This window comes from Rhinopithecus roxellana, chromosome 14 (genome assembly GCF_007565055.1).
Source record: "Rhinopithecus roxellana isolate Shanxi Qingling chromosome 14, ASM756505v1, whole genome shotgun sequence".
Classification (NCBI taxonomy): domain Eukaryota; kingdom Metazoa; phylum Chordata; class Mammalia; order Primates; family Cercopithecidae; genus Rhinopithecus; species Rhinopithecus roxellana.
The window spans coordinates 43,851,242-43,877,006 of NC_044562.1; the positions used below are offsets into that span (position 1 = coordinate 43,851,242).

The 25,765-nt window shown below is 38.5% G+C and overlaps 1 protein-coding gene across 3 annotated transcripts in view; it reads left to right on the top strand.

The window, feature by feature from the left end:
- HIBCH (3-hydroxyisobutyryl-CoA hydrolase) overlaps positions 1-25,765 on the top strand; it is a 124,967-nt gene that overhangs the window by 20,044 nt on the left and 79,158 nt on the right. For all 3 annotated transcript variants that reach the window (XM_010379746.2, XM_010379747.2, XM_030916577.1), the window contains 4 exons: positions 8,834-8,974; positions 11,165-11,249; positions 15,505-15,585; positions 18,675-18,727. In XM_010379746.2, coding sequence (XP_010378048.1) covers positions 8,834-8,974; positions 11,165-11,249; positions 15,505-15,585; positions 18,675-18,727 — 360 coding nt within the window. The remainder of the gene's footprint in view (positions 1-8,833; positions 8,975-11,164; positions 11,250-15,504; positions 15,586-18,674; positions 18,728-25,765) is intronic.

The following is a 25,765-nucleotide window of genomic DNA, read 5'->3' on the forward strand; positions in this document are numbered from 1 at the left end:
TTATACTTTGGGTGGTTGTCTTTGTGTGTGTGTTTTATTTTACCATAGAAACATAGAAAAAAAATAAGACAGCTTTATCTGTAGTAGTGACATGGAAAGATGACCATGGCAGGTTGCTGAATTAACCATGGGAGGTGCAGAATAACGTACAGCATTCCATTTTTGCTAATAGTTTATGGAAAAGTGCCTGAGAAAGATAGACACTAAATCAGTAGTGTTGCAAACCAAGGCAATTTTGGTTTTCACCATTTTACCTGTGGTTGCCCCCTTGAGTTAAAAACAAAAAATCTTACTGAAATTATGGGTTCAGCTGGATGTGGGGAATCTATTTAGCTTATTAAGAAAATGTTATATTTTATCAACTGACTTTATAGAAATAAGCTTTTAAGATAATTTTTAAAATTATTTTACAGTTTTAGATCTACAGGTAAGTTTAAAAGATAGTACAGAGTTCTTACATACCTCTCACCCAGTTTCAGTTTCCCCTAATGCGTTTCTACATTGCTATTATGGATTGGATTGTGTCCCCTAAAATTCATATGTTGAAGTCCTAGTCCTCAGTACCTCAGAATGTGACCTAATCTGGAAATAGGGTTGTTGTATGTGTAATTAGTTAAGGTCATAATTGAGTAGGGTGGGCCCGGATCCAATATGACTGGTATGCTTATAAAAGGGGAATTTGCAGATAGTCATGTACACAGGATAATGTCATGTGAAGATTGGAGTTATGCTGCCGCAAGCCAGAAAACTATCCGAAGCCAGGAAAGAAGTCTAGGATAGATCCTTCCCTAGCACCTTCAGCAGGAGCATTGCCCTGCTGACCCCTTGATTTCAGACTTGTAGCCTTCAAAACTATGAGACAATAAGTTTGTGTTGGTTAAGCCACTTAAGTAGTGGTACTTTGATATGGCAGCCCTAGCAAACTGCCTAATATTCTTACTATGGTACACTTATCAAAACTGAGAACATTGGTGTTGTGGTTTGAATATTTGCCCCCTCCAGAACTCATTTTGAAATTTAATCCCCAGTATGGATATATTGAAATGTAAGGCCTTTGAAAGGTGATTGGGTCACGAGGCCTCTGTCCTCACGAAGGATGAATCCATTCATTGATTAATGGGGTTATGGGAGTGAGACTGGTGGCTTTGTAAGAGAAGTAAGAGAGACCTGAGCTAGCATGCTTAGCTTCCTTGACATATGATGCCCTGTACCTCCTTGGGTCTCTGCAGAGTCCCCACCAGCAAGAAGGCCCTCACTAGATGTATCCTTTTGACTTTGGACATCAGCCTCCGTAACTGTAAGGAAAGGAATAAATTCCTTTTCTTTACAAATTACACAGCTTCAGGTATTCTGTTGTGAGCAACAGAAAATGAACTAAGACAATTTGTGTATCACTGTTAACTCCAGACTTTATTTGGATTTTACCACTTTTTTTTCATTAATATTCTGTTCCAGGAATCAATGACACTGTATTTACTTGTCATGCTTTTTAGTCTCCTCTAGTCTGTGATAGTTTCTCAACTTAGCTTTCCGTATTTTTCATGCCCTTGACAGTTGTAAGGAGTACTGGTCAGGTAGCCTGTAGAATACCATCTCATCTGGGCTTCTCTGTTGTTTTTTTCACAATTAGACTAGAGTTAAGGTTTTTAGCAAGAATATGACAGAGGAAAATTGCCCTTCTTATCACATTGTATCAGGGAGTTTTTGTGAGTTTTGATAAATGCATCAGGGAGTATGTGATATCTACATGACATCATTGATAATGCCAACTTTTATCCCTTTGTGTAAGTATCATTTATTGTTTTCCACTGTAAAGTTACTATTTTTCCCTTTCATGCTCTGCTTATTGAAAGCAAGTCAGTAAGTCCAGCCCACCCTCAAAAGGTGAGGGGACAAAGCTGTGTCTCTTGGAAGGGAGATAACTACGTATGTCATTTAGAATTCTGTAAGGAAGATGATCTTTTCTCCTCCATTTATTTATTCTGTGTGGACTCATGGATATTTATTCTTTGGGCTATCATCTAATATCAAATTATTGATTGTTTCATTGTTCCAGTTCTGGCCATTAGGAATTCTTTCATTTTGGCTTCTGTATTTCTTTCATGTGACCCCATCCTTTTAATTTTTTTTTTCTTTTTGAACATTTCCTTTCTGGTGCTAGAAGGTGTGCTCTGGACTCATTTTGTGTTTTCCCTATCTTAGTGCTGGAATCAGCCATTTCTCTAAGGAGCTCTGGTTGCCTTTATTGGAGAATTGCATTTAGAAATCAAGATCTAGACTCTGGGAGTGCTCTTTGCTACTGAGTGTCATGGCTTTCTCTCAGAGAATAGAGCTAGGATAATGTATGTATGTGTAATAGAATACATATACACTATGTACTTACCCATATATTCATGCATATCTATAATTGTTTCTGTACTTATTCTGTGTATGTATATTAAACTAAACATGAGTTCATAGTGATGTCTTTGTCTTTAATCCAGTACCATAGGTCAGGGTTCATTCTGTCTTTCTCTTCTTGTTCTAACTGTAACTCTGCTCCTGACAGTGAGAGCCAGGCTCCATTACTTACTAATTTAAGCCTAGTATATATGCAAAGCAGTTGCAGAATTGTTACCTGCTCCCCGCTACCAGGAAAAGCCGTGTTGATAATAGTACACTGTTGGTGTACAGTTCCTTTATCATCCATATAGTTTTCAGTCATTTCATTGATTTCCAAAGTTAGTTAGCTTCCTCATCACCACAGTCACTTCACTGAGGTTATGTCATAATGTGTAATTCAGTTAGGTTCTGAGAAAGAAAAAATCCTGTTTCCTCAAATGACTAGATCCCCCTCTCAGCCAAGGGGACCCCAGAGAAAGCTGAAAGAATGAGTTCCTGGCCAAGATGGATTGGGAGTTTGTAATACCTCCTCCCTCGTTAGCCACCATTAGGCTTTCTTCCCTAAGAGTTACACAGAGACTAGCCTAAATTTTTCCCCTGCTAATTTCAAGCAACCACCTAACTGTTGTTCCTTCTTTTTGCAATTTTGACACAGCAGCTGACCAGCATTCCTTCCTAATAAAAGACCAGGGATGATGGGAGTGGTTCTGGCCAGTCTGTGGAGGGAGGCTGCACACAGTGGGATTCCATTTCCTCTACTTCATCTTTTGATGTATAGGGCCTAATTGTGATACATTTAATTGTTAAGTCTCCACCCCAGAGTTAACATGGCATGCATGTTGCATACATGTTGGCTTACTGTACATGCATGTGCCTCCTGTTTGTGAATATTCATAGCTCCTCCTTAACTTGTTGAATATGTTTGTGTAACCAGCCAGTTCAGCATAAATTCCCATCTCATCTTTCCCTGGCTAGAAATGCTTGCTCTTGGCTTCTGCCAGAGGCTGTGCTTCCCAGCCTGTGGGTTGGTCAGCCTGCAGCCTCTTTTATGAGAAGTAAAACTGTCTTTTCCAAACTTACGAATCTCTGATTCTTCAGTTGACAGTTCATCTGTCATAGTCTGCATTCCATATTGGAATTCCCTGATATCCTGGGTAATTTTTTTCCTTTTTAAAAGATAGCTCATGCTATGGTTTGAATGTATGTGTCCCTCCAAAATTCATATGTTGGAGCCTAATACCAAATGTGATGGTATTTAAGAGGTGGGGCTTTTTTGGAAGTGATAAGTCATGAGCACCCCACCCTTATGGCTTAGTGTTCTTATAAAAGAGGTTGAAGGGAGTTAACTAATCCTTTTTGCCCTTTTCCTTCCTTGTGCCATGTGTGGATACACAGAACTCATGAAAAATAGGGTCTTACCAGTCTCTGAATCTTGAACTTGAACTTGCCTTGATCTTGATTTTGAACTTCCTAGCCTCTATAATCTTTGTAAATTACCCAGTTAAAGGCATTTTGCTGTAGCAACAGGAATGGACTAAGACAGTTGGTGTACATTAAAGTTCACTGTGATGCACATTTCTGTGAGTTTTGACAAATTTATAAATCATGTGCCCACCACCCCAATACCATGCAGAGGAGTTCCATTCCCTTACAATTTTCCATGCTTCTGCGTTGTAGTCAGCCACTTCTTCCCCCAACTCCCTCTCCCTCCTCTGGGGATTGAGATTGACTGCCTTGTTAAGTTTTCCTTTTCTTTTGTCCCCAATTCCTTTTCTTCAGCTGTTGTTGACAAACACTAAGGTCCTTAGGCTATGGTCTTGAAGTGCTTCTCTTTTGAGATGAAGACTTTTATTTATTAGGCCTCTGTTTCCTTCCCCCACTGGAATGAGACATCAGAGCCCTAGGGCTACAAGCTTGAGGTTTTCCTTCCCCTCCCTGCAGATAAAGCCTTTTGTTCTGTATGGGAGATAAAGGGAAAGGATTTAGCAGTGATCTCTGTTTCCCTCGTGAGCCAGCACCCTCTGGTTCCAGTCTTGGCTAGGAAAGCCTGGTTGGGTTCCAGGAAGAAAAGTCAGCAAGAGAGTGGGAAATGTTAACTAAGATTAACATTTTTAGTTAATCTTTCTTATGGCTTATGCCCCTGGTAAGCAGGGGAGGCTGCTTCACTTCCAATTACAACATTCATGTAGATTTCTCTTTAGACTAATTTACAGCCATTGAGACAGACAAGTGTCTAATCTTTGACAAACCTGACTAAAAGAAGCAATGACAAAAGGGTTACTTATTCAATAAATGGTGCTGGGATAACTGGCTAGCTACATGTGGAGAAATGAAACTGGACCCCTTCCTTAGACCATATGCAAAAATTATCTCAAGACGAGATATTTTTATTTTAAGATATATTTAAGTCTTAAAGACTTAAATGTAAAACCCAAAGCGGTAAAAACCCGGAAGACAACCTAGGCAGTATCATTCTGGACAGAGGAATGGGCAAAGATTTCATGACGCAGATGCCAAAAACAATAAGAACAAAAGCAAAAATTGACACATGAGATCTTATTAAAGAGCTTCTGTACAGAAAAAGAAACTATCAACAAACATACAACCTACAGAATGGGAGAAAATGTTTGCAACTATGCATCTGACAAAGGTCCAATATCCAGCATCTATAAGAAACTTAAATTTATGAGAGAAAAAAAACTTCAGAAGAAGATACACATGCGGCCAACCACATATGGGAAAAAAAAAAAGCTCAGTATCAGTGATCATTAGAGAAATGCAAAACAAAACCATGATGAGATACCATCTCACACCAGTCAGAATGACTATTATTAAAGTCAAAAAATAACAGATGCTGGGAAGTTGTGGAGAAAAGGGAACGTGTATACACTGTTGATGGGAGTGTAAATTAGTTCCACCGTTGTGGAAAGCAGTGTGGCGATTTCCTCAAAGAGCTAGAAACAGAACTATCATTCGACCCAGCAGTTCCATTACTGGGTGTATACTAAAGGAATATAAATTATACTACCATAAAGACACAGGCACACATATGTTCACTGCAGGACTATTCACAATAGTAAAGACATGGAATCAACCCAAATGCCCATCAGTAGCAGATTGGATAAAGAAAATCTGGTACATATACCCCATAGAATACTATGCAGCCATAATACAGAAGAAGTTGTGACCTTTGCAGAAACATGGAGGGACCTGGAGGCCATCATCCTTAGCAAACTAATGCAGGAACAGAAAACCAAATACCGCACGTTCTCACTTATAAGTGGGAGCTAAATGACGTGAACACATGGACACAAAGAGGGAAGCAACAGACACTGGGGCCTACTTGAGGGTCGAGGATAGGAGGAGGGAGAGGAGCAGAAAAAAATAACTATTGTATGTATTCTAAGTTTATGTGGCAGTCTGTACAACAAACCCCCATGACATGAATTTAATTATGTAACAATCCTGCACATGTACCCTGGAACTAAAAAGTAAAAAAAAAAAAAAAAAAAAAGTAACACTGTTTCCTAGCATTTAGAAAAATAAATCCATGTGTATCTATCTGTGAAAAAAAGTATCAGACTGTTGTTTTCAGGTTCTGTAAGTTTATCCTTCCCCAGTACGTTTGTTTACTTATACTCAAGAATATATCAGATGTGTGTGTGTGTGTGTGTATCAGACTTTGATAATTGTCAATATGATTACAAAATATATCTTACTATTGCTAAAGTTTTGATTTAAATTTCTCATTAGAGAAACTCAGAAATTCAGATGAAATTGAAACACAACCTTTTTTGTTTAATAATTGTTCCTGTAACTTTAAGTGAATATAAATTATTTCTATTTTTATCTGATGATTTTTACAAAAATTAACTCCAATAATAAATGTGCAACTTGATTTCATAAAGGAGAACTTAAACATTGTATAAACATGTTGCTTAATGCAGTCAAAATAAGTACTTCTAGTTATTAGATTTTTGCTAATAGGTATGCTGTTTAGTTTTAATTGGCATTCTCCAGTTAAAATTTTCCAATTTCAATTTTCAATTTTTCATTACACACTTTTCCCATGCAAGGTTTTAAGTGTTGCCTTTACATAAAGGAATGTGTTAAGAATGGTGGTGCCATCTTCAACATACCTGACACAAACAAGCAATGGGGAAAGGATTTCCTATTTAATAAGTGGTGCTGGGAAAACTGACTAGCCATATGCAGAAAGCTGAAACTAGACCCCTTCCTTACACCTTGTACAAAAATGAACTCAAGATGAATTAAAGACTTAAATGTAAAACCCAAAACAGTAAAAACCCTAGAAGAAAACTTAGGCAGTACTATTCAGGACATAGGCATGGGCAAAGACTTCATGACCAAAACACCAAAAGCAATTGCAACAAAAGCCAAAATTGACAAATGGGATCTAATCAAACTAAAGAGCTTCTGCACCACTAAAGAAACTATCATCAGAGTGAACATGAACAGGCAACCTACAGAATGGGAGAAAAGTTTTGCAATCTACCCATCTGACAGAGGTCTAATATCCAGAATCTCCAAGGAACTGAAACAAATATACAAGAAAAAACAACCCTATCAAAAAGTGAGCGAAGGATATGAACAGACACTTCTCAAAAGACGACATGTGTACGGCCAACAAACATGAAAAACTCATTACTGGTCATTAGAGAAATGCAAATCAAAACCTCAGTGAGATACTATCTCCCGCCAGTTAGCATGGCGATTATTAAAAAGTCAGGCAGGCTCACGCCTGTAATCCCAGCTCTTTGGGACGCCGAGGTGGCCGGATCACGAGGTCAGGAGATTGAGACCATCCTGGCTAACACGTTGAAACCCCGTCTCTTTAAAATTACAAAAAATTAGCCTGGTGTGGTGGCAGGTGCCTGTAGTCCCAGCTACTTGGGAGGCTGAGGCAGGAGAATGGCATGAACCCAGGAAGCGGAGCTTGCAGTGAGCCGAGATGGAACCACTGCACTCCAGCCTGGTCGACAGAGTGAGACTCCGTCTGAAAGAAAATAAAAATAAAAAAATAAAAAGCCAGGCAACAACAGATGCTAGTGAGGCTGTGGAGAAATAAGAACGCTTTTACACTGTTGGTGGGAGTATAAATTCAACCATTGTGGAAGACAGTGTGGCGATTCCTCAAGGATCTAGAACCAGAAATACTGTTTGACCCCGCAATCCCATTTCTGAGTGTGTACCCAAAGGATTATAAATCATTCTGTTATAAAGATACGTGTGCACATATGTGTATTGCAGCACTCTTTACAATAACAAGAGACTTGGAGCCAACCCAGATGCCCATCAGTGATAAGACTGGATAAAGAACATGCGGCACATACACACCATGGAATACTATGCAGCCATAAAAAACAATGAGTTTGTGTCCTTTGCAGGGACATGAATAAAGCTGGAAGCCATCATTCTCAGCAAAATAACACAGGAACAGAAAACCAAACACCGTATGTTCTCACTCATAAGTGGAAGTTGAACAATGAAAACACATAGACACAGGGAGGGGAACATCATGCACCGGGGTCTGTTGGCGGGTGGGAGGCAAGGGGAGGGAGAACTTTGGAACAAATACCTAATGCACGCAGGGCTTAAAACCTAGGTAACAGATGGGTATAGCAAACCACCATGGCACATGTATACCTATGTAACAAACCTCCACATTCAGCACATGTATCCCAGAACTTAAAAAAAGAATGGTGATGCCATGAGTCCTGATGGTTGGGTATAGCAGAGTCCTGGGAAATCACTGTGTAGTTAAAACTGTGTTCCTTACAGGTGTTTTATTAGTTAGTACTGCAAAATCAATTATTAAGTCTGTCGTATTATATAATCTGTCTGCAAACTACTTATTCTGCCTACCCTTTCACCACTCATTTCCTCAGCTAGCCTTTGTTCCACTAATGTTTTAACATCTTAACAAACATTTCCAAATAATCATTGCTTATGGCTTAGCATGTGCGGTTTCCTCTACCTGGAATTCTCATCTCCCCTTTTTCTTGGGATACATCAAGCCCCAACTCAAATATCATCTCTATTTTCAAATTGACCATAGCTACAATAGTAAGAATTATTTGCCCTCTCTTATTCATCTTTGCTTTCTCAGCATGTAACGTAGAGCTTGATATACAGTAGTAAATTAAAAGATTTAAGAGTATTTCAAAGTCCAAGAAATTCTAGACTGGCGTCTATAGTAAGTCAGTTTATTCAGTTGGCTCAGAAATAAAAATTTAGGAGGTGTGTATGATTTGCTTTGGAATTGTCCATCTACATAATCTAAATAACTTTAGAAACTTGTAAGATGTACCTATTCATTCCTTTAGTTGCCATTAATATGCAAGATTTGCATTTGATATGTATGTTTTGATGTTGGCTTGTGATAAAAACTTAAGAAATTTTATCATAAAGTTATTCTTTGTTTATACAGAGAATGTCCAAGCACACAGATGCAGCAGCAGATGTAATATTGGAAAAAAAAGGTTGTGCGGGAGTCATAACACTAAACAGACCAAAGTTCCTCAATGCACTGACTCTTAATATGATTCGGCAGATTTATTCACAGCTAAAGGTTTGTAATTTTCTTATTGCAGTTATATGGATTCTTCTCAAAGTATGTCATAATAGGACACTTCTGGTATTTTCTCCCATAGAATCACATAATTATCTGGGATCTGCATCTCAGTAAGCCCCATTGATTCTTGAGGTTTCAGTGCTTCCCCTGTGCAGTTATTCTTGAGCATCCCTGGTGATAGGGAGCTCACTGCCTCCTGAGGCAGATTCTTTGACTTTTATGTAGCACTGATTTGTTTGCAAGTTTCTTTTTGTGTTCTGGCACTGTGTATTTCTCTGACCTTTAAACTAGTGATACTTTTTCTGCCTCTGAGAGAATGAGTGTACAAATCTAATCTGCTTCCACCTGATGACCTTTTCATTTGAAGACAGCTGCTTTTTTTTTTTTTTTTTGAGACAGAGGAGTCTTGCTCTGTCGCCCAGGCTGCAGTGCAGTGGCGCCATCTTGGCTCACTGCAAGCAAGCTCCGCCTCCCAGGTTCACGCCTTTCTGCTGCCTCAGCCTCTGGAGTAGCTGGGACTACAGGTGCCTGCCATCACACCCGGCTAATTTTTTGTAGTAGAGACGGGGTTTCACCGTGTTAGCCAGGATGGTCTCAATCTCCTGACTTCGTGATCCGCCCACCTCGGCCTTCCAAAGTGCTGGGATTACAGGTGTGAGCCACTGCGCCCGGCCAGACAGCTACTTTTAAACTGCCTGCTTTTTCTCAGAGAAGGCCATAAACTTTCGTAAGTGAACAGCATGGAATAGTAGAAAAACAGGACTTAAAGTCAGACTGTCTGGTTTGAAACTCGGATTTCTATTTATTAACTGTGTAAGCTGGGAAAGTTAATCTGTCCGTACCTCAGTCTCCTCAGCTCTGAAATGAGGATGATGATATGTAAAGATTAAGTGAATAGTGTATATAAGTACCTAATGTAGTCTGCCATGCAGATGTAGAACAAATCCTGGTTTTCCCCTGGCTACCAATTCCTTAATTCTTCATTCGATGAGTCTGTCTTCCATTCTTGTGTTTCTGTTTGAGATACCATTATAATATGTCTCAAAATGTGATACATAGAAATAAGCCAAATGTTGCAAATAATAGAGTTGGGCCAGAGTGGAAGAAATTAGAAATGTTCATGTTAGAATAACATTTCTATTAATGTAATTAATATAGTCCAGTATTCAACGAACCTTTTGGGCAATCACGTCTGTCCAGCTACGTCTTCCTTGTGCGTCACATATTTATTCTGTAGTACAGGTTGAACATCCTTAATTCAAAATGCTACAAAATTCAAAAACTCTTTAAGTATTGGCATGACGCCGCAAGTGGAAAATTCCACACCTGGCCTCATGATGGGTTGCAGTCAAAACACAAGTGCACAACACACTGTTTATTCAGCATCCCTAAGGGAAAAAATTAATTACCTTCAGGCTATGTGTATGAGGTATATATGAAACCTAAAGGAATTCCCAATCCCCAAGATATGTCATTCTGTATATGCAAATATTCTAAAATCTAAAAAAGTCTGAAACACTTCTGGTCCCAAGCATTTCAGATGAGGGATACTCAACCTGTATAGATTGATAGAACCCCTGTTAAGTTTTCTGTCTGTAGGAAACTAATTTTTCATTTTGTCCATTGTTCTGGACTTTCACATTTTTATTGGCTCTTGATTCTTTCATCCTACTTATTTGTTAGCTGTCTTTACCAATCCCAAATCACTTGGATTTTTTATCAGTATTATACGTGGTTTCACTCTGTTGCTTACACATTAAGAGTAAGACAGTGAGCCCTGTATCAGCACAGTAGAAAGGTTATTGCTATATTTATCAGCAGTCTTTGGGTTGATTTGTTCTCCAGATTTATACGTTTATGTAACATTATTATTATGCCCCTTACTTGGTATCAAAGTTATGGCAAAGATTTCAGGTGCCATCTTGAACTTTGGATCACACAGTGTACTCATCTAGCAACCTTTTGAAATAGCCTAAGCCTCTACTTTATCTGGGAAAAGCAAATGAAGTTCATTCAATGAAGAATGGGATGAGATTTGTTCTTCTGGATATCCCTTATATAAGAATATGTACTGTCACACACATATATGTATATGAATATATTATTGCGTATATGTGCATATACATATAACTTTAATGAGTTTGTGTTTATAATATGTTTATACCATCTTCTGTTATATTTGAATAGAAGTGGGAACAAGATCCCGAAACTTTCCTGATCATTATAAAGGGAGCTGGAGGAAAGGCTTTCTGTGCTGGGGGTGATATCAGAGGTAAAAACTTTTCCCTTTCACCTGAATGCTGTTCCCCGCCCCACTAAAACTGATCAAGTATTGTCAAATTTTTGTAGTAATTTGTAATTTGCTTTACTTCTTAGAATTTTTTATTATAAAGTTAATACATTCTTAACTTAGAAAAAAGAAAAATTTGAAGACTTTCTGCAGTTAGTATTAGCAAATGAGGAGAATAGCTGATTTTTTTCCTCACTACACAAATACCCTTTTGAAATTTAAATATGTTGTCTCTCTCCCTGAATCATCACAAATAAAATGTCCAGTTAGGGTATATGGGTCCACTTTATATTTTAGAAGAGCTGATACTAAGCAGTTCTGTTAGTCTTATGACCTATCTGGCCATGTTGACTTGCCATTCTTCAAAAATGACGTGCTCTCATATGTTCATAATTTTTCCTGTGCTTCCCACTACTCATGATCCCAAACCAACCATCTTCTATGTACTTATTTATAGCATTTATATTGTAAATATACTTTACATGTGTTTAAACATGCTGAGATAAAAAGAGAAACTGTCTTTATTTTTCATAATCATGATTATACTATAATGTCTGTTCTCAGCATCAGTGTCTCTATATATACTCAGAGTATATTATATATAGTATATACTCTGAGTATATACTGTATATAGTATATTATATATAATATATTATATATATTATAACCTTTCTACTGTGCTGATACAGGGCTCACTGTCTTACTCTTAATGTGTAAGCAACAGAGTGAAACCACATATAATATTGATAAAAAGTCCAAGTGATTTGGGATTGGTAAAGACAGCTAACAAATAAGTAGGATGAAAGAATCAAGAGCCAATGAAAATGTGAAAGTCCAGAACAATGGACGAAATGAAAAATTAGTTTCCTACAGACAGAAAACTTAACAGGGGTTCTATCAATCTATACAGGTTGAGTATCCCTCATCTGAAATGCTTGGGACCAGAAGTGTTTCAGACTTTTTTAGATTTTAGAATATTTGCATATACAGAATGACATATCTTGGGGATTGGGAATTCCTTTAGGTTTCATATATACCTCATACACATAGCCTGAAGGTAATTTGGGCTTGTTCACCAGAGTTACGTAAACCATTACCTTAGGAATAGGAAAAAAGCTGGATTCAGGATATAATTTCAGATACTTATTAATGAATTTTAAAATTGCAATTTAATGAAAACTTTGCTTAAACTGATCTGTTAACTGAATTGTTTTTGAAATCTGTTGTTTTGCCTACAACATGCATTTTATTATTATTATTATTTTATTTATTTATTTTTTTGAGACAGAGTTTCACTCTTGTCACCCTGGCTGGAGTGCAGTGGCGTGATCTCTCCTCGCTGCAACCTCCACCTCCTGGGTTCAAACAATTCTCCTGCCTCAGCTTCCTCAGTAGCTGGGATTACAGGTGCCTGCCACTATGCCCTGCTAATTTTTGTATTTTTGGTAGAGACAGGGTTTCACCACGTTGGCCAGGCTGGTCTTGAACTCCTGACCTCAGGCGATCCGCCTGCCTCGGCCTTCCAACAACGTGCATATTTTAAAAATACTGTTTTTCAGCCTTGAGTTAGCCTTTCGTCTGGCCTGTGATCTTGTCAGTTTACAGATGGGCAGAGCTTTGTGTGTTGAGTTTATTAGCTTCTTCTGACTGAGCTATTTCTGCATATAGGCCTAATTTTATACTGATGTTTGGAAATAACAGTTACAAATTGTAGAATTATTGTAGTTTACACATATAAAGCAGTGGATTCAAGTCCAGGAAATGTAGTTTCTTGAAAGATTGTAGTCCAAAACGATAAGTGGACACTCAGAAAATTTTCAAAAAATGATTATAAAGGACATTTAATTTTAATTTAGATGAAACTAATTGATTAGAATAAAAATTAGGTCAGAAAAAGATTTGAAGGAAATTTGAAAAGGTTTTTGAGGTAAAAGAGTTTCATTCCAAAGGTGATAAAACTTATATTCCTTTCCTTTTAGAATTGGTAAGCAGTGATTAAGAGCTTAATAAAAGATGATAGACAATGACAGTCATTTTTTATTTGTTTGTTTAGGTATATATCAGTGAAACCTCAGAGTGGTAAAAGTAGATGTCAGATCTTTCTTTTAAAAACCAGTAAAAGGGCTGGGTGCAGTGGCTCACACCTGTAATCTTAGCACTTTGGGAGGCTGAGGTGGGAGGATTGCCTGAGCTCAGGAGTTTGAGACCAGCTTGGGCAACATGGTGAAACCCCGTCTCTACTAAAATACAAAAAAGAAAAATTATCTGGGCATGGCCACCTGTGCCTGTATTCCCAGCTACTTGGGAGGCTGAGCCAGGAGAATTGCTTGAATCTGGGAGGTGGAGGTTGCAGTGAGCTGAGATTGTGCCACTGCACTCCAGCCTGGCGACAGGGCAATGCTCTGTTTCAAAAACAAACACCCCAAAAAACCAGGAAAAGAAGTCAACATATGAAACATTTTGAAGGAAGAGATACCAGAATTCTAGAGTTAGGAGGCCCAAGCCGGCAGATCACCTGAGGTTGGGAGTTTGAGACCAGCCTGGCCAATATAGTGAAACCCCGTCTCTACTAAAAATACAAAAATTAACTGGGCTTGGTGGTGCATGCCTGTAATCCCAACTACTTGGGAGACTGAGGCAGGAGAATTGCTTGAACCCGGGAGGTAGAAGTTGCAGTGAGCCAAGATTGTGCCACTGCACTCCAGCCTGGATAACAAAGTGAGATTCTGTCTCAAAACAGACAAAAAACAAACAAGAGAATTCTAGAGTTAGTGTAAAAGTCAATAGACAACATTTTGTGTGTAATACTTTCCCGTAAAGGAGGAAACATATTTATGAAATGTTTAGTTTGTGTTTTAATAGAGAAATCTCAAAGGACTTAAAGATAGGAAAGGCATATGAGTTGCAGTATATAGAAGAGGAAACTTTGTTAGCAGTCTTGAGATTGACTGGAGGAAGAATATGGTAGAAGATGTGAACTCTGGGTAATAGAATATTGCAATAGAAGTGAAACCATTTGATAGTGTTCACTATTCAGTAGATATTTACTGAGCATTTGTTTTTTAAGCTAGGTAATGGTATGCTGTAGCAATGTCTTTGAGAAGTTACATTTCTATTGATGTTAGTGAATAAGAATGTCAGTATATTATTTACCTGTCTAGCCTCACCTTTTCCCTTTGCCCTTTAGTCTTTTAAAACTGTTTGATTCTTGATTTTACTCTTCTTTCTTGACTTTGAGGCTTTGTAGGGTACTGCTTCCCCTACTCAGAATTTTTCTTCCTGTCATTTTCTAGGAAATTCCTATTTACCTTTTCAAACTTGGCTTAGGGTTACCTCTTCTAGGAAGCCTTCTTTTAATTACACATCTCCTGCTTCCATTCTCACAGCACCCCAATTCTTATAGGAGAAAGAATATGTTTTAGTATCAATCTGAACTCCAGGACAGCCATCTTGTGTTGCTGTCTTTATTATCTGCAACACCTAAAACATTACTTGGTGTGTAGTAGATGCTCAGTAAATGTTTCATGGGGGAAATGAATGTGACAGAAATATTTAAGGACATGGGATATGTTGTAGCGCTATACACATACATGTATAATACATTTTGTATTAAGATATATTACCAAAAGAAATGTATGTCTAGCAAATGTTAAGTGCTAGAGAAAACAATCAAAAGAAAATGTGGTTTGCTGCAATATATTATTATTTTTTTTAAAAAGACAGGGTGTCACTCTTCTGTCCAGGCCAGAGTACAGTGGTATGATCCTGGCTCACTGTAGCCTCAGTATCCTGGGCTCAAGTGATCCTCCCAGCTCAGCCTCCTGAGCATCTGGGACTACAGGCACGTGGCACTGCAGCCAGCTAATAAAACATTTTTTGTTGAGTCTCACCAGGCTGATCTCAAACTCCTAGCCTCAAGGAATCCTCCCACCTGGTTTCTCCAAGTGCTACAATTACAGGTTTGAGCCACCATGCCCAGCCTGTAATTTCTAATCTAACATTTTGTAAGAAGCATGGAAAACAAGAATAGGAATTTTTGCCTCAAAGCTTTAACACTGGACTATGGATCTGTGACTATAATATAATTTGTGTGGCAGGGGCAACTTCAAAACTTTAACAAGTCATTTTAGAGTACTCCCTTTCCCCCAGTATTTAATTATCATAATACTTTTGATCTAGTTGACAACGTTGACTATTAAATCGTTTTTTTTTTTTTTTTGTAATCTTTCCTTCCTAGTGATCTCAGAAGCTGAAAAGGCAAAACAGAATATAGCTCCAGTTTTCTTCAGAGAAGAATATATGCTGAACAATGCTGTTGGTATGTGTGTTCTGCTCAGAGCTTTGGAAATGGAATAAAGAAATGAGGTGGACAGCCGGGTGCGGTGGCTCATGCCTGTAATCCCAGCACTTTGGGAGGCTGAGGCGGGTGGATCTTGAGGTCAGGAGTTCGAGACCTTTCTGGCTAACACGGTGAAACCCCATCTCTACTAAAAGTGCAAAAAATTAGCCGGGCATGGTAGTGGGTGCCTGTAGTTTCAGCTACTCGGGAGGCTGAGGCAGAGAATGGCATGAACCTGGGAGGCGGAGCTTGCGGTGAGCTGAGATTGCGCCACTGCACTCCAGCCTGGGCGACAAAGTGAGACTCCGTCTCAAAAAAAAAAGAAATGAGATGGATGTATGTACTTTGTTAAAAAATGTAATCAATAGGCAGTCTTACTTAAACTTTTAATACCATGTGCCAGGCATAAATAAAGTTGATTAAACATTTTTGAGTGCTTATTTAAAAACAGTAACCCTTTAATATTAGTAGGCTATACTTAACTGCTGTTTGTTAAAAAATCAATATGAGGCCGGGTGCGGTGGCTCACGCCTGTAATCCCAGCAATTTGGGAGGCTGAATGGGTGGATCACCTGAGGTCAGGAGTTTGAGATCAGCCTGGCCAACATGGTGAAACCCCATCTCTATTAAAAATACAAAAATCAGCTGGGTGCGGTGGCACGTGCCTGTAATCCCAGCTACTCAGGAGGCTGAGGCAGGAGAATCAGCTTGAATCTGGGAGGTGGAGGTTGCAGTGATTCGAGATCCCACCACTGCACTTCAGCCTGGGCAACAAAGCAAGACTCCGTCTCAAAATAAAATGAGTATGAGAATATGGATTTCTGATCATGTGGTAGCTTTAGCTTTCTTGGGGGAAAAACCTTGGGTTCCAGTTTTCTCTATAAAATGAAGTATATAGTATCATTTCTTAATTCTTAAAGAACTTGGGAATAAAAATTTCTTTATATTCAAGGTTCAAGGTTTCTTTGGAGGTGAAGCAGTGTTTTTATCAAGCATGTGTTTCAAAAGTTAAGATACAGGAAGTAACATAATAAGTACTTGTGTACCCTCTAGCCCAGAATTAACAGACATCAATATTTTATTTTTGCTTCATGATTTAAAATGTCTTCAGAAGAAATATAATACTGCAAGTCTGGAAGTTACATTTCAGTTCATTTTTTTGCTTTCCTCAGTGCCATTACTTTCCCCAGAAGCAACCATTTATCCCTCCTCAAAAACAACCATTGTCATTAATTTTCAGTGTATTCTCCTAGACCATATTTGACATTTTTACTAAATATTTGTGAACTAAAAGATTTTAAGTTAGAATTTGATTGAATACGTGATATTAAAGTATTTTGACATAGTTGAAAAAATAAATTCAGGTTTTCTCATGTGCCTTTTAGACAAACATATTTATATATTGGCATAAAAACATGAATTAATATCTAGTAGATTAAACACATGGGGATATATATATTTTTGTAAAAACATGAATTGATGAAAATAATTACTAAGTGATGAAAAAAGAAGCTGTGCAATGATTTAACATTAAAGTATCTAGTAAAACATGTTTATTTTAATTTCATTATTTATTTATTTATCTTTTGAGACAGAGTCTTGCCCTGTCACCCAGGCTGGAGTGCAGTGGTGCGATGTTGGCTCACTGCAGCCTCTGTCTCCCAGGTTCAAGTGATTCTCCTGCCTCAGCCACTTGAGTAGCTGGGATTACAGGCATGCACCACCACACCCGGCTAATTTTTGTATTTTGATTAAGGACAGGTTTCACCATGTTGGCCAGGCTGCTCTTGAACTCCTGACCCTAGGTGATCCACCTGCCCAGGCCTCCCAAAGTGCTGGGATTACAGGCGTGAGCCACTGCACCTGCGGTGTATAAGTTTAAATGTATAAGTTTAAAGACAAAATAGAAATGCAAAACATTGTATCATATTTTATACAGCAAAGTAGACAAATAGAGGCTGCCATTTTTTGAACTTTCCAGTTCCTTTTGTTTTTTAGCTTTTATTTTAGGTTTGAACGAAAAGATTTTTACTTTGTGTTTAGAAATTTATATAAATACTATCTTACTGTGTATGCCATTCCATAAATTGTTTTTAACAACATGGAATATAACTGTTCTGTGGTATCCAATATTATGATTATATCCCACATTAATTATCTGTTTTACATATTTAATGGATATTTTAGCTTCCAGTAGTTACGGACATAGTTGTACTCTTGTATGTGCTCCCTTATTTCCCATGCGCAAAAGTTTCTCCAGAAATAATATGTAGAATGGATAGATCATAGTGTTTATGCATCATTACTTTGTTTCCAAATTCTTTAAGATGCGTTTTCTACATGTCTTTTGTCTTGGCTGCTGTTGGACTTTGGGTCTTCCATATGAATTTTAGAATTGTTTTATCTGGTTTCACAAAAGTTTCTACTGAGATTATGATTAGACTTAGAATGAATTATGGGTTAATTTGGAGGGAGTTGACATCTTTCAGATTGAGTCTTCTCAACCATAATTTGGCATAGCTCTTCCTTTTTTTTTTTTTGTTTTTTTAAAGATAGGGTCTTGGTCTGTTGCCCAGGCTGGAGTGCAGTGGCATGATCACAGCCCACTGCAGCCTCAACCTCCTATGCTTAAGTGATCAAGTGTTCCTCCCACCTCAGCTTTCTGAGCAGCTGGGAGCACAGGTGTTTGCCACCACACCTGGCTATATATTTTTTAAGAGATGGGGTTTTGCTGTATTGCTCAGACTTGTCTCGTACTGCTGACCTCAAGCAATCCTCCCACCTTCGCCTCCCAAAGAGCTTAGATTACAGGTGTCAGCCACCACACTGGGCCCTGGTTTTTTGTTTAAAATCAAAGATTAAGTTGTTAAATGATAACGAATAGACAGGATTGTGTTGGATTGACATTTAAAAATACGTATTTTATAAGCCATACATTTAGTCATCTTTGGTGTTTCTTGCTAAAATTTCCTAGGGAGAATCTTGAGTATATATAATGTGGGTTTTTTTAAGAAAAAGGGAATGTATTATAAACACTGTAACGAAAATTACAGCTCTATTTCTTTCAGGTTCTTGCCAGAAACCTTATGTTGCACTTATTCATGGAATTACAATGGGTGGGGTAAGTAGACTTTTTACTCTGATCATTGATGTGAGTTGTATTAAAAATAAGTTAATAATTATTAAACAGAAATGAGCTGATGAATATAATATAATAGACCTAATTGAAACATAATTGTGTGGATTTTGGATCCTGACAGATTTGAGATATAATATTTGCTTGTAGCACTTTTAGACTATCCCAGCCCAAAAGAATATTTTCTGTTCTTAATTATGTTATATGGCTGGGCATGGTGCCTCACATCTGTAATCCCAGCACTTTGGGAGGCCAAGGTGGACGGATCCCTTGACGTTAGGAGTTTGAGACCAGCCTCGCCTACATGGTGAAACCCTGTTTTTATTAAAAATACAAAAATTAGCTGAGCATGTGATCTCAGCTACTCAGGAGGTTGAGGCACGATAATTGCTTGAACCCAGGAGGTGGAGCTTGCAGTGAGCTGAGATTGCACTACTGCACTCCAGCCTGGGTGACAAAGTGAGACTGTCTAAAAAAAAAAAAAATATATATATATATATACACACACACACACACACACATACACATTATATGCTATTTTAATTTTTTGAATTAGCAAGTTATTTTAAGCAATGGAAACTTTTTATCTTTTAATATGTAGAGCCTTTTTTCTACTTAAAAATAAACTGTTTTCAGGAGCTTCAGAAGAGAAACTAGAATGTTGAGTTTTTTTTTTTTTTTTTAATTCAGTATTAGAGATTTGGTTGCCTAAATTGTACCTATTACTCAACATTTCACCTTAGTGGAAGTGTTTGGATTCTTTATGAAGTTCTCTATAACTGCATTTCTGTCAGTTGACAAATATTCTGCCTCTGTGCTATTACAGAGAAGTCTAAAATGTAACTGACATTGATTAACTTGACCTGGAGTTAGAGAAAACATGAAATAATTACAAAACAATTGGTATATTGTAAGGTACTGACAAAGATTAGCCTTTAAAGAAGTGAGGGGTCAGAATGGATCTTCATGGCAGGAAAGGGCTGCATGGAGAAGATGGTGAATTGAATTGAGCCTAGAAAGGTAGTGGAGGAGAGAAAAAGTAATGTCTTTTTCTCACCGATTGCAGGAGTCATGGCCAGTATCCGTATAACAAAAGACAGATAAACAATAGAGGAGCATAACACATTTATTTAATCAAAGTTTTACATGACATGGGAGCCTTCAGAAATGAAGACCCAAAGAGCCACAGATCCAGGAAAAACTGTGTTTTTGTGTGTAAGTTCAATGAACAATGGATGGTCACATAGAAGTATGATTGTACAAAAACGGTATTATTCATTAGTAATAAATGGGGGAACTTAGGTAGGCTTGTTTGTTGAGATTCTTCTTGGCCTCTCTGTGTAACATTCCTTTCCTCCAGGTATAGAATGGGGCCCTTGTCACATGAGGGTTTAATGACTTTCAAGGCCAGGTGTCGTGGCTCATGCCTGTAATCCTAGCACTTCGGGAGGCTGAGGTGGGTGAATCGCTTGAGGCCAGGAGTTCGAGACCAGCTTGGGCAACATGGCGAAACCCCATCTCTACTAAAACTACAAAAATCAGTTGGGTGTGATGGTGCGCACCAGTAATCCCAGCTACTGGGGAGGCTGAGGCACGAGAATTGCTTGAACCCAGGAGGTTGTAGTGAGCTGAGATCATGCCATTGCACTCCAGCCTGGGTGACAGAGCGAGACTCTGTATCAAAAAAAAAAAAAAAAAAAAAAAAGACATACTTTCAGAAGAGGTAGGTTAGAGAACTTCTTTATGGCCAACTGTCCCACAAAAAGGTGGGGGAAAGTCACAGTGGCCTCCAAGTGGCCATAGTTTGGGGTAGCATGTCCTGAGCCATGACAATAGGTAGGACATAGGTAGGTAGGGCCCAGGTAGGTAGAGTCTAGGTAGGTAGGTAGTATGAAGCCAAAAGGTGGAATTTTTGAAATTCCACCTGTTGAGTGTTTTAAGGAATGATTTGGAATACAGGTAGTTCCCCACTTTGTTCTAGTAGAACCGCCCTAAATAAGGGAATTGCTTAGATCTTGCACATCATTTTGGGAAGGGATTCTACTAGCAAGGGCGATCTGTACCTCTCTGCTTGGCAGAAACTGAGTGTGGGTTGGTTGTGCTTTAACCTGGGGAAGATGAAAGCTCTCTGAAAAAAATACTGTAGAACAAGAGGAAGGGAAAGAATCTGAAGCATTGAAGGAAGAGCTGCCCTGTGAATGTGAAAGAAACCAGGAGGAAATGAAGACAAAAACAATGGGCATACCCAACAGCGTGAAAAATAAATGTGACCCCATTAAAATAGGAAAGAAATCCCGTAAGGAGAGAGCAGACTCAGATGAAAGGGCTACAGGTTGAAAAAGGGAAACAGATAACAGGGAGGATGACGGGGAACTAATACACAGTAGCAAAACTGACATTCTATTTTAATGGCATTAGATTAGAAAGAGATGAATGTAATATTACAGATAGTGAAGTATCTGTGGAGAGTAAACTTGAGAAACTCTCACAAAGCATTAAAAAAAAATACATAAGTGATGAAAATGAGTGTTTTGAGGTAATGACTATGAAAGAAAATTACTGGGAACCCAAAAAAGGAGTGATAAATACTCCATTGAAAGTAAATCAAACACTTGGAACAGAAATAATGATCAGATATGATGAAATAAGACTTTAAAAACAAAAACTCTCAAACTCAGATACATATAATTAAAGGAAACACAGAATTTCAGATAAGTGAAAAGAGACCCACACCTAGATAAAAGCTCAGGTAAATTTTTTAAAATTATAAACCTTAAGAGAAAAAAGCTAACTGTGAGTAGTCAGGCCAAGGAATCAAGGTAAATGGGGTGATTAGTGAATGCATGTTATATACAGATTTCTTCAGATTGCTCTGTTACACAGTGTGACAGAATTCAATGGGTTGAGAAGTTGTGAAGTAGTTAGGATCCAAGAGTTTTCTCCCCAACTAAGTTGTTATTAGTATAAATCTAAAATAAAAATATTATCAGGAATGGTAAATATATTGCTGACATATTATTGAGAATATTTCAATAACTATTTGGTCTAGTCGACCAAGAGATCACTTAAAGTTATAACTCAAGACTCTTTCTGATATGAAAGGATTGGTGAACTGCCCTTGGTGCTATTAAGTGGGCAGAACTTCCATTTTTTTACAGAAGCCTGAGAATTATATTGCTTTAGCACAGCATGTCTGAATGCACTGGCCATGTTCTTCAGTACTGGGGCTTGTATAGCTTGGTATAGTGTTTGTATATTATTCCTCATGTGTAACAACCAAGAATATTTATTTCAAAAGAAAGACTGCAGTGAAACAGACCAAGATAATGTTGTCTTGAATAGATGAACATGCTGCTGCTTCTTCATACTGGTCTCTGTTTTCAGTATTTAAAGAGCATAAATAACTTTCAAATAAATATATACTTTATATCAGCCTTTCTTAACCAGAATTCCACCAAAGCATTAAGTCTTAATGCCCTAAAATGTTCTTGGGTTTGCCTAGAGAATCCGTCTCTAGACTGGGGCCTAGCAGTCTGTTTGAACAAGCCAAGCTCTCCAAGTAATTCTGAGTCATGTTAATTTGAGAAATAGGGCTCTAAGCCATCCTTGAATATAATAAATTAGTTACTATTTCTGTCCTGTGCTTCTTGAATGGTACTAGTTATGTACTATCCTTGGAAGAATTGAGAATATAATCACATCATTTGCGGTGATCTGTGGTTCAGATGAGGAACCCCTTAGAAAGTTTGTTTTATACTATATTTTATCTGCTCCCTTAAAAAAATTGTGTCTTTTCTTCCATCAGGTATGCCCAACCACATGCATCCTTAAAGACTGAAGTTCTACCCTCTTTTTTAATAGTCATACATAGTATGGATTGAGCATCTCTTGTCTGAAATGCTTAGGACCAGGAGTGTTTTGGATTTTGGAATATTTGCAATATGTTATAAATAAAGTTTCAGTGCTGCAAAAGAAATAGCACTCGAATATAACATTTTATTTTTAATTCTCAGCAAGGCGATGTACTTCTGTAGAAGGGTGTGCCCTTACAGATGGAGCAGTGGTGAGCACACACCTGGAAAAGGAAGGGGGAAGGAGTTCTTATTCCTGATAAACATGGCCCCTGCTGCTGTGTCATTCCCCTGTTGGCTAGGGTTAGACCAGACAGGCTAAACTAATTCTGATTGGCTAATTTAAAGAGAGTGATGGTGTGAGTGGTTTGGCAGAAAAAATGGTTATGGCAGAGCAGTAAATTGGAATGAGTCAGGGTGGAGCAGATAATCGAAAAAGGTTGCGTTATGGGGAAGTTAAGTTTAAAAGTAGAAGGCAAAGAATTGAACATACTGACACTGATCCTTTGAAGAGAAATTTAGAACTCATATCTAACAACTTAAATCTTAAATCCAAAAATCTGAAATCTGAAATGTTCCAAAATCTGAAATATTTGGAGCACCAACGTGATACTCAAAGGAAATGCTCATTGGAGCATTTCAGATTTCAGAGTTTTGGATTCAGGATGCTCAACTTACACTACAATTGGATGTGATTTCTTCTTCCATTGAGTCAGTGCTTTCAGTCTGTACTCTAAATTTGGTGTTTGTACTTTATTGTTACTTTATATCTCATCTTCCCAATTGTATTAGATGGTCTGGAAAGGGCAAGGATTATCCTACATTTTTTTTGTTTTGGCTTTCCCATAACAACTAGGAATGTACAGTTATAGAGAAATTTTTAAACAATTATACCCTAAATAATAAATATCTTGTATAGCCTTTGAAAGGGTAAACAACAGGCTGGAAGTGAACAGTCTCTTTTTTTTAGTACTGGGGTTTTGTGTTTATCTTGGTTTTGAAGGCCACACTTTTCACGTCGGATTTACAAACTTCTGTGATTTGAGCATGGGTTGTCCCCACCAAAACCCATGTTGAGGCTTGTTTCCAATGTGGTGGTGTTGGGAGGTGGTGCCTTTAAGAGGTGATTATGTTGTTAAGATGGATTAGTATCTTTCTTGCAAGACTGGGTTAGCTCTTGTGGGAATGTTAGTTTCTGCGAGAGCAGGTTGTTGTAACGTGAGGTTGCTTCCTATGTTTTGGGCTTTTTACATGTGCCTGGTACCTCTTCTATTTCTCTGCCATGTTTTCATGTAACATAAGGCCTTCACTAGAAGCTGCCAGATGCAGCCTCTCAATCTTGAACTTTCTGGTTTGTAGAACCATCACCTAAATAAACCCGTTTTTAAATTTTGTTTTATAAGTTACCCAGTCTGTATTCTGTTACAGTCGCACAAAATGGACTGAGACAGAAAATTGGTACTGAGAAGTGTTGCTAATGACAAATACCTGAAAATGTGGAAGTGGCTTTGGAATTGGGTAATGGATAAACGCTTGAAAGAGTTTGGAGGAGCAGGATAGAAAAAACCCTGTATCGCTGTGAATGGAACATTAAGGGTGATTCTGGTGAGGGCTCAGACAGACAAGGCTGGGGAAAATGTGGAACTTCTTAGAGATTATTTAAGTGATCATGGGCAGAATGCTAATAGAAATATGGACAGTAATGGCCATTTTGATGAGGACCCAGATGAAAATGAGGAACAAGATATTGGAGTAAAGGGCATCCTTGTAATAAAGTGGCAAAGAACCTGGCTGGATTGGGTCCATGTCTGAGGGCTTTATGGAATTCAGGATTTTAGAGCCGTGAATTAGAATGCCTGGAAGAAGACCTATCTAACCCGCAAAGCATTCAGGCTGCTGCATGGCTACTTTTAATAGCTTACATTAAGCTGTGAGAGGGAAAAAAATGACTGAAGATGAAATTTATAATCAAAAGGGAAAGAAAGCAGAAAGATTTGGAAAACTCTCAGCCTGGCCTTGTAAAGAGTGCAAAAATTTTTTGGGAGAAGAAACCAAGGTGTGGCCCAGCAATTTTTGCTAAGGAGAGTAGTACTTAATAGAAGGGATTATCAAGACAATGGGAGAAAGACCCTCAAGGCATTTCCGAGATCTTTGAGCCTCCCTTTCTCATTACAGGCCCAGAGCTCTAGCACAAATGGTTTTGGGTGATGGACTTGGGCCTCTGCCTATAAGCTTACTGCCCTTGGCTGCTTTGGGCCTCTGCTCCCAGAATTCCAGCACAGTGCTCCTCAGTTGTCCTCACTGTGGCTCAAGTGGCCCTAGGTGCAACTTGACCTGCAGCTCCAGAAGATAAAAGCCATAAGCCTTGGTGGCATCCATGTGGTGCTAATTCTTCAGGCTGTCAGAAAGCAGAGCTAGGAAGTCATGTGAGCCTCTACCTAGATTTCAAAGGATATATTATAGACAGTCTGGTGTCCAGGCAGAGACTTGTTGCAGGGGTGGAGCCACCACAGAGAGCCCATTCTGGAGAATGCCAAGTGGAATTGTGAGGTCAGAGCTAGAGCTGCCCTTGAGATTCTAGAACTGTGACCCACTGGCAGCACATGGCACCAGTTTGTAACTTCAACTGGAGAAAGCTGAAGTGTGGGCTTGTTAGCAGTGGTGGATCCGTACAGGTCTGAAGCAACTTGATTCTTGCCTCCTCGAAGGAAAGAATTTGTCCAAGGGGCGTAAGGCAGAGTGAGAGACCAAGGCAAGTTTTTGAGCAAGAGTGAGAGTTTATTAAAAAGTTTTAGAACAGGAACAATGGGAAGTAAAGTATTCTTGGAAGAGGACCAAGCAAGCAATTTGAGAGATTCAGGTGTTCTGTTTAGCCCTTGACTTGGGGTTTTATACAATGGCGTGGTTCCGGGGTTTGAGTTTCTCCTGCCTTGATTTTTCCTTGGGGTGGGCTATCCGCATGTGTAGTGGCCTGCCAGCACTCCAGAGGGACCACATCCTCAGTATGTTTACTCAAGTTGTGTGCATGCTCATTTGAGGCATTTCTGCCTTGCTAAGTTGAACATTTTTAGAGGAAGGTCATATACCAGTTAAACTCGGCCATTTTGCGTCTTAGTGCACATACTTGAGCCCACTGGCCCAACTCCTGAGATCTTAATGGGAAGCTGCTGAT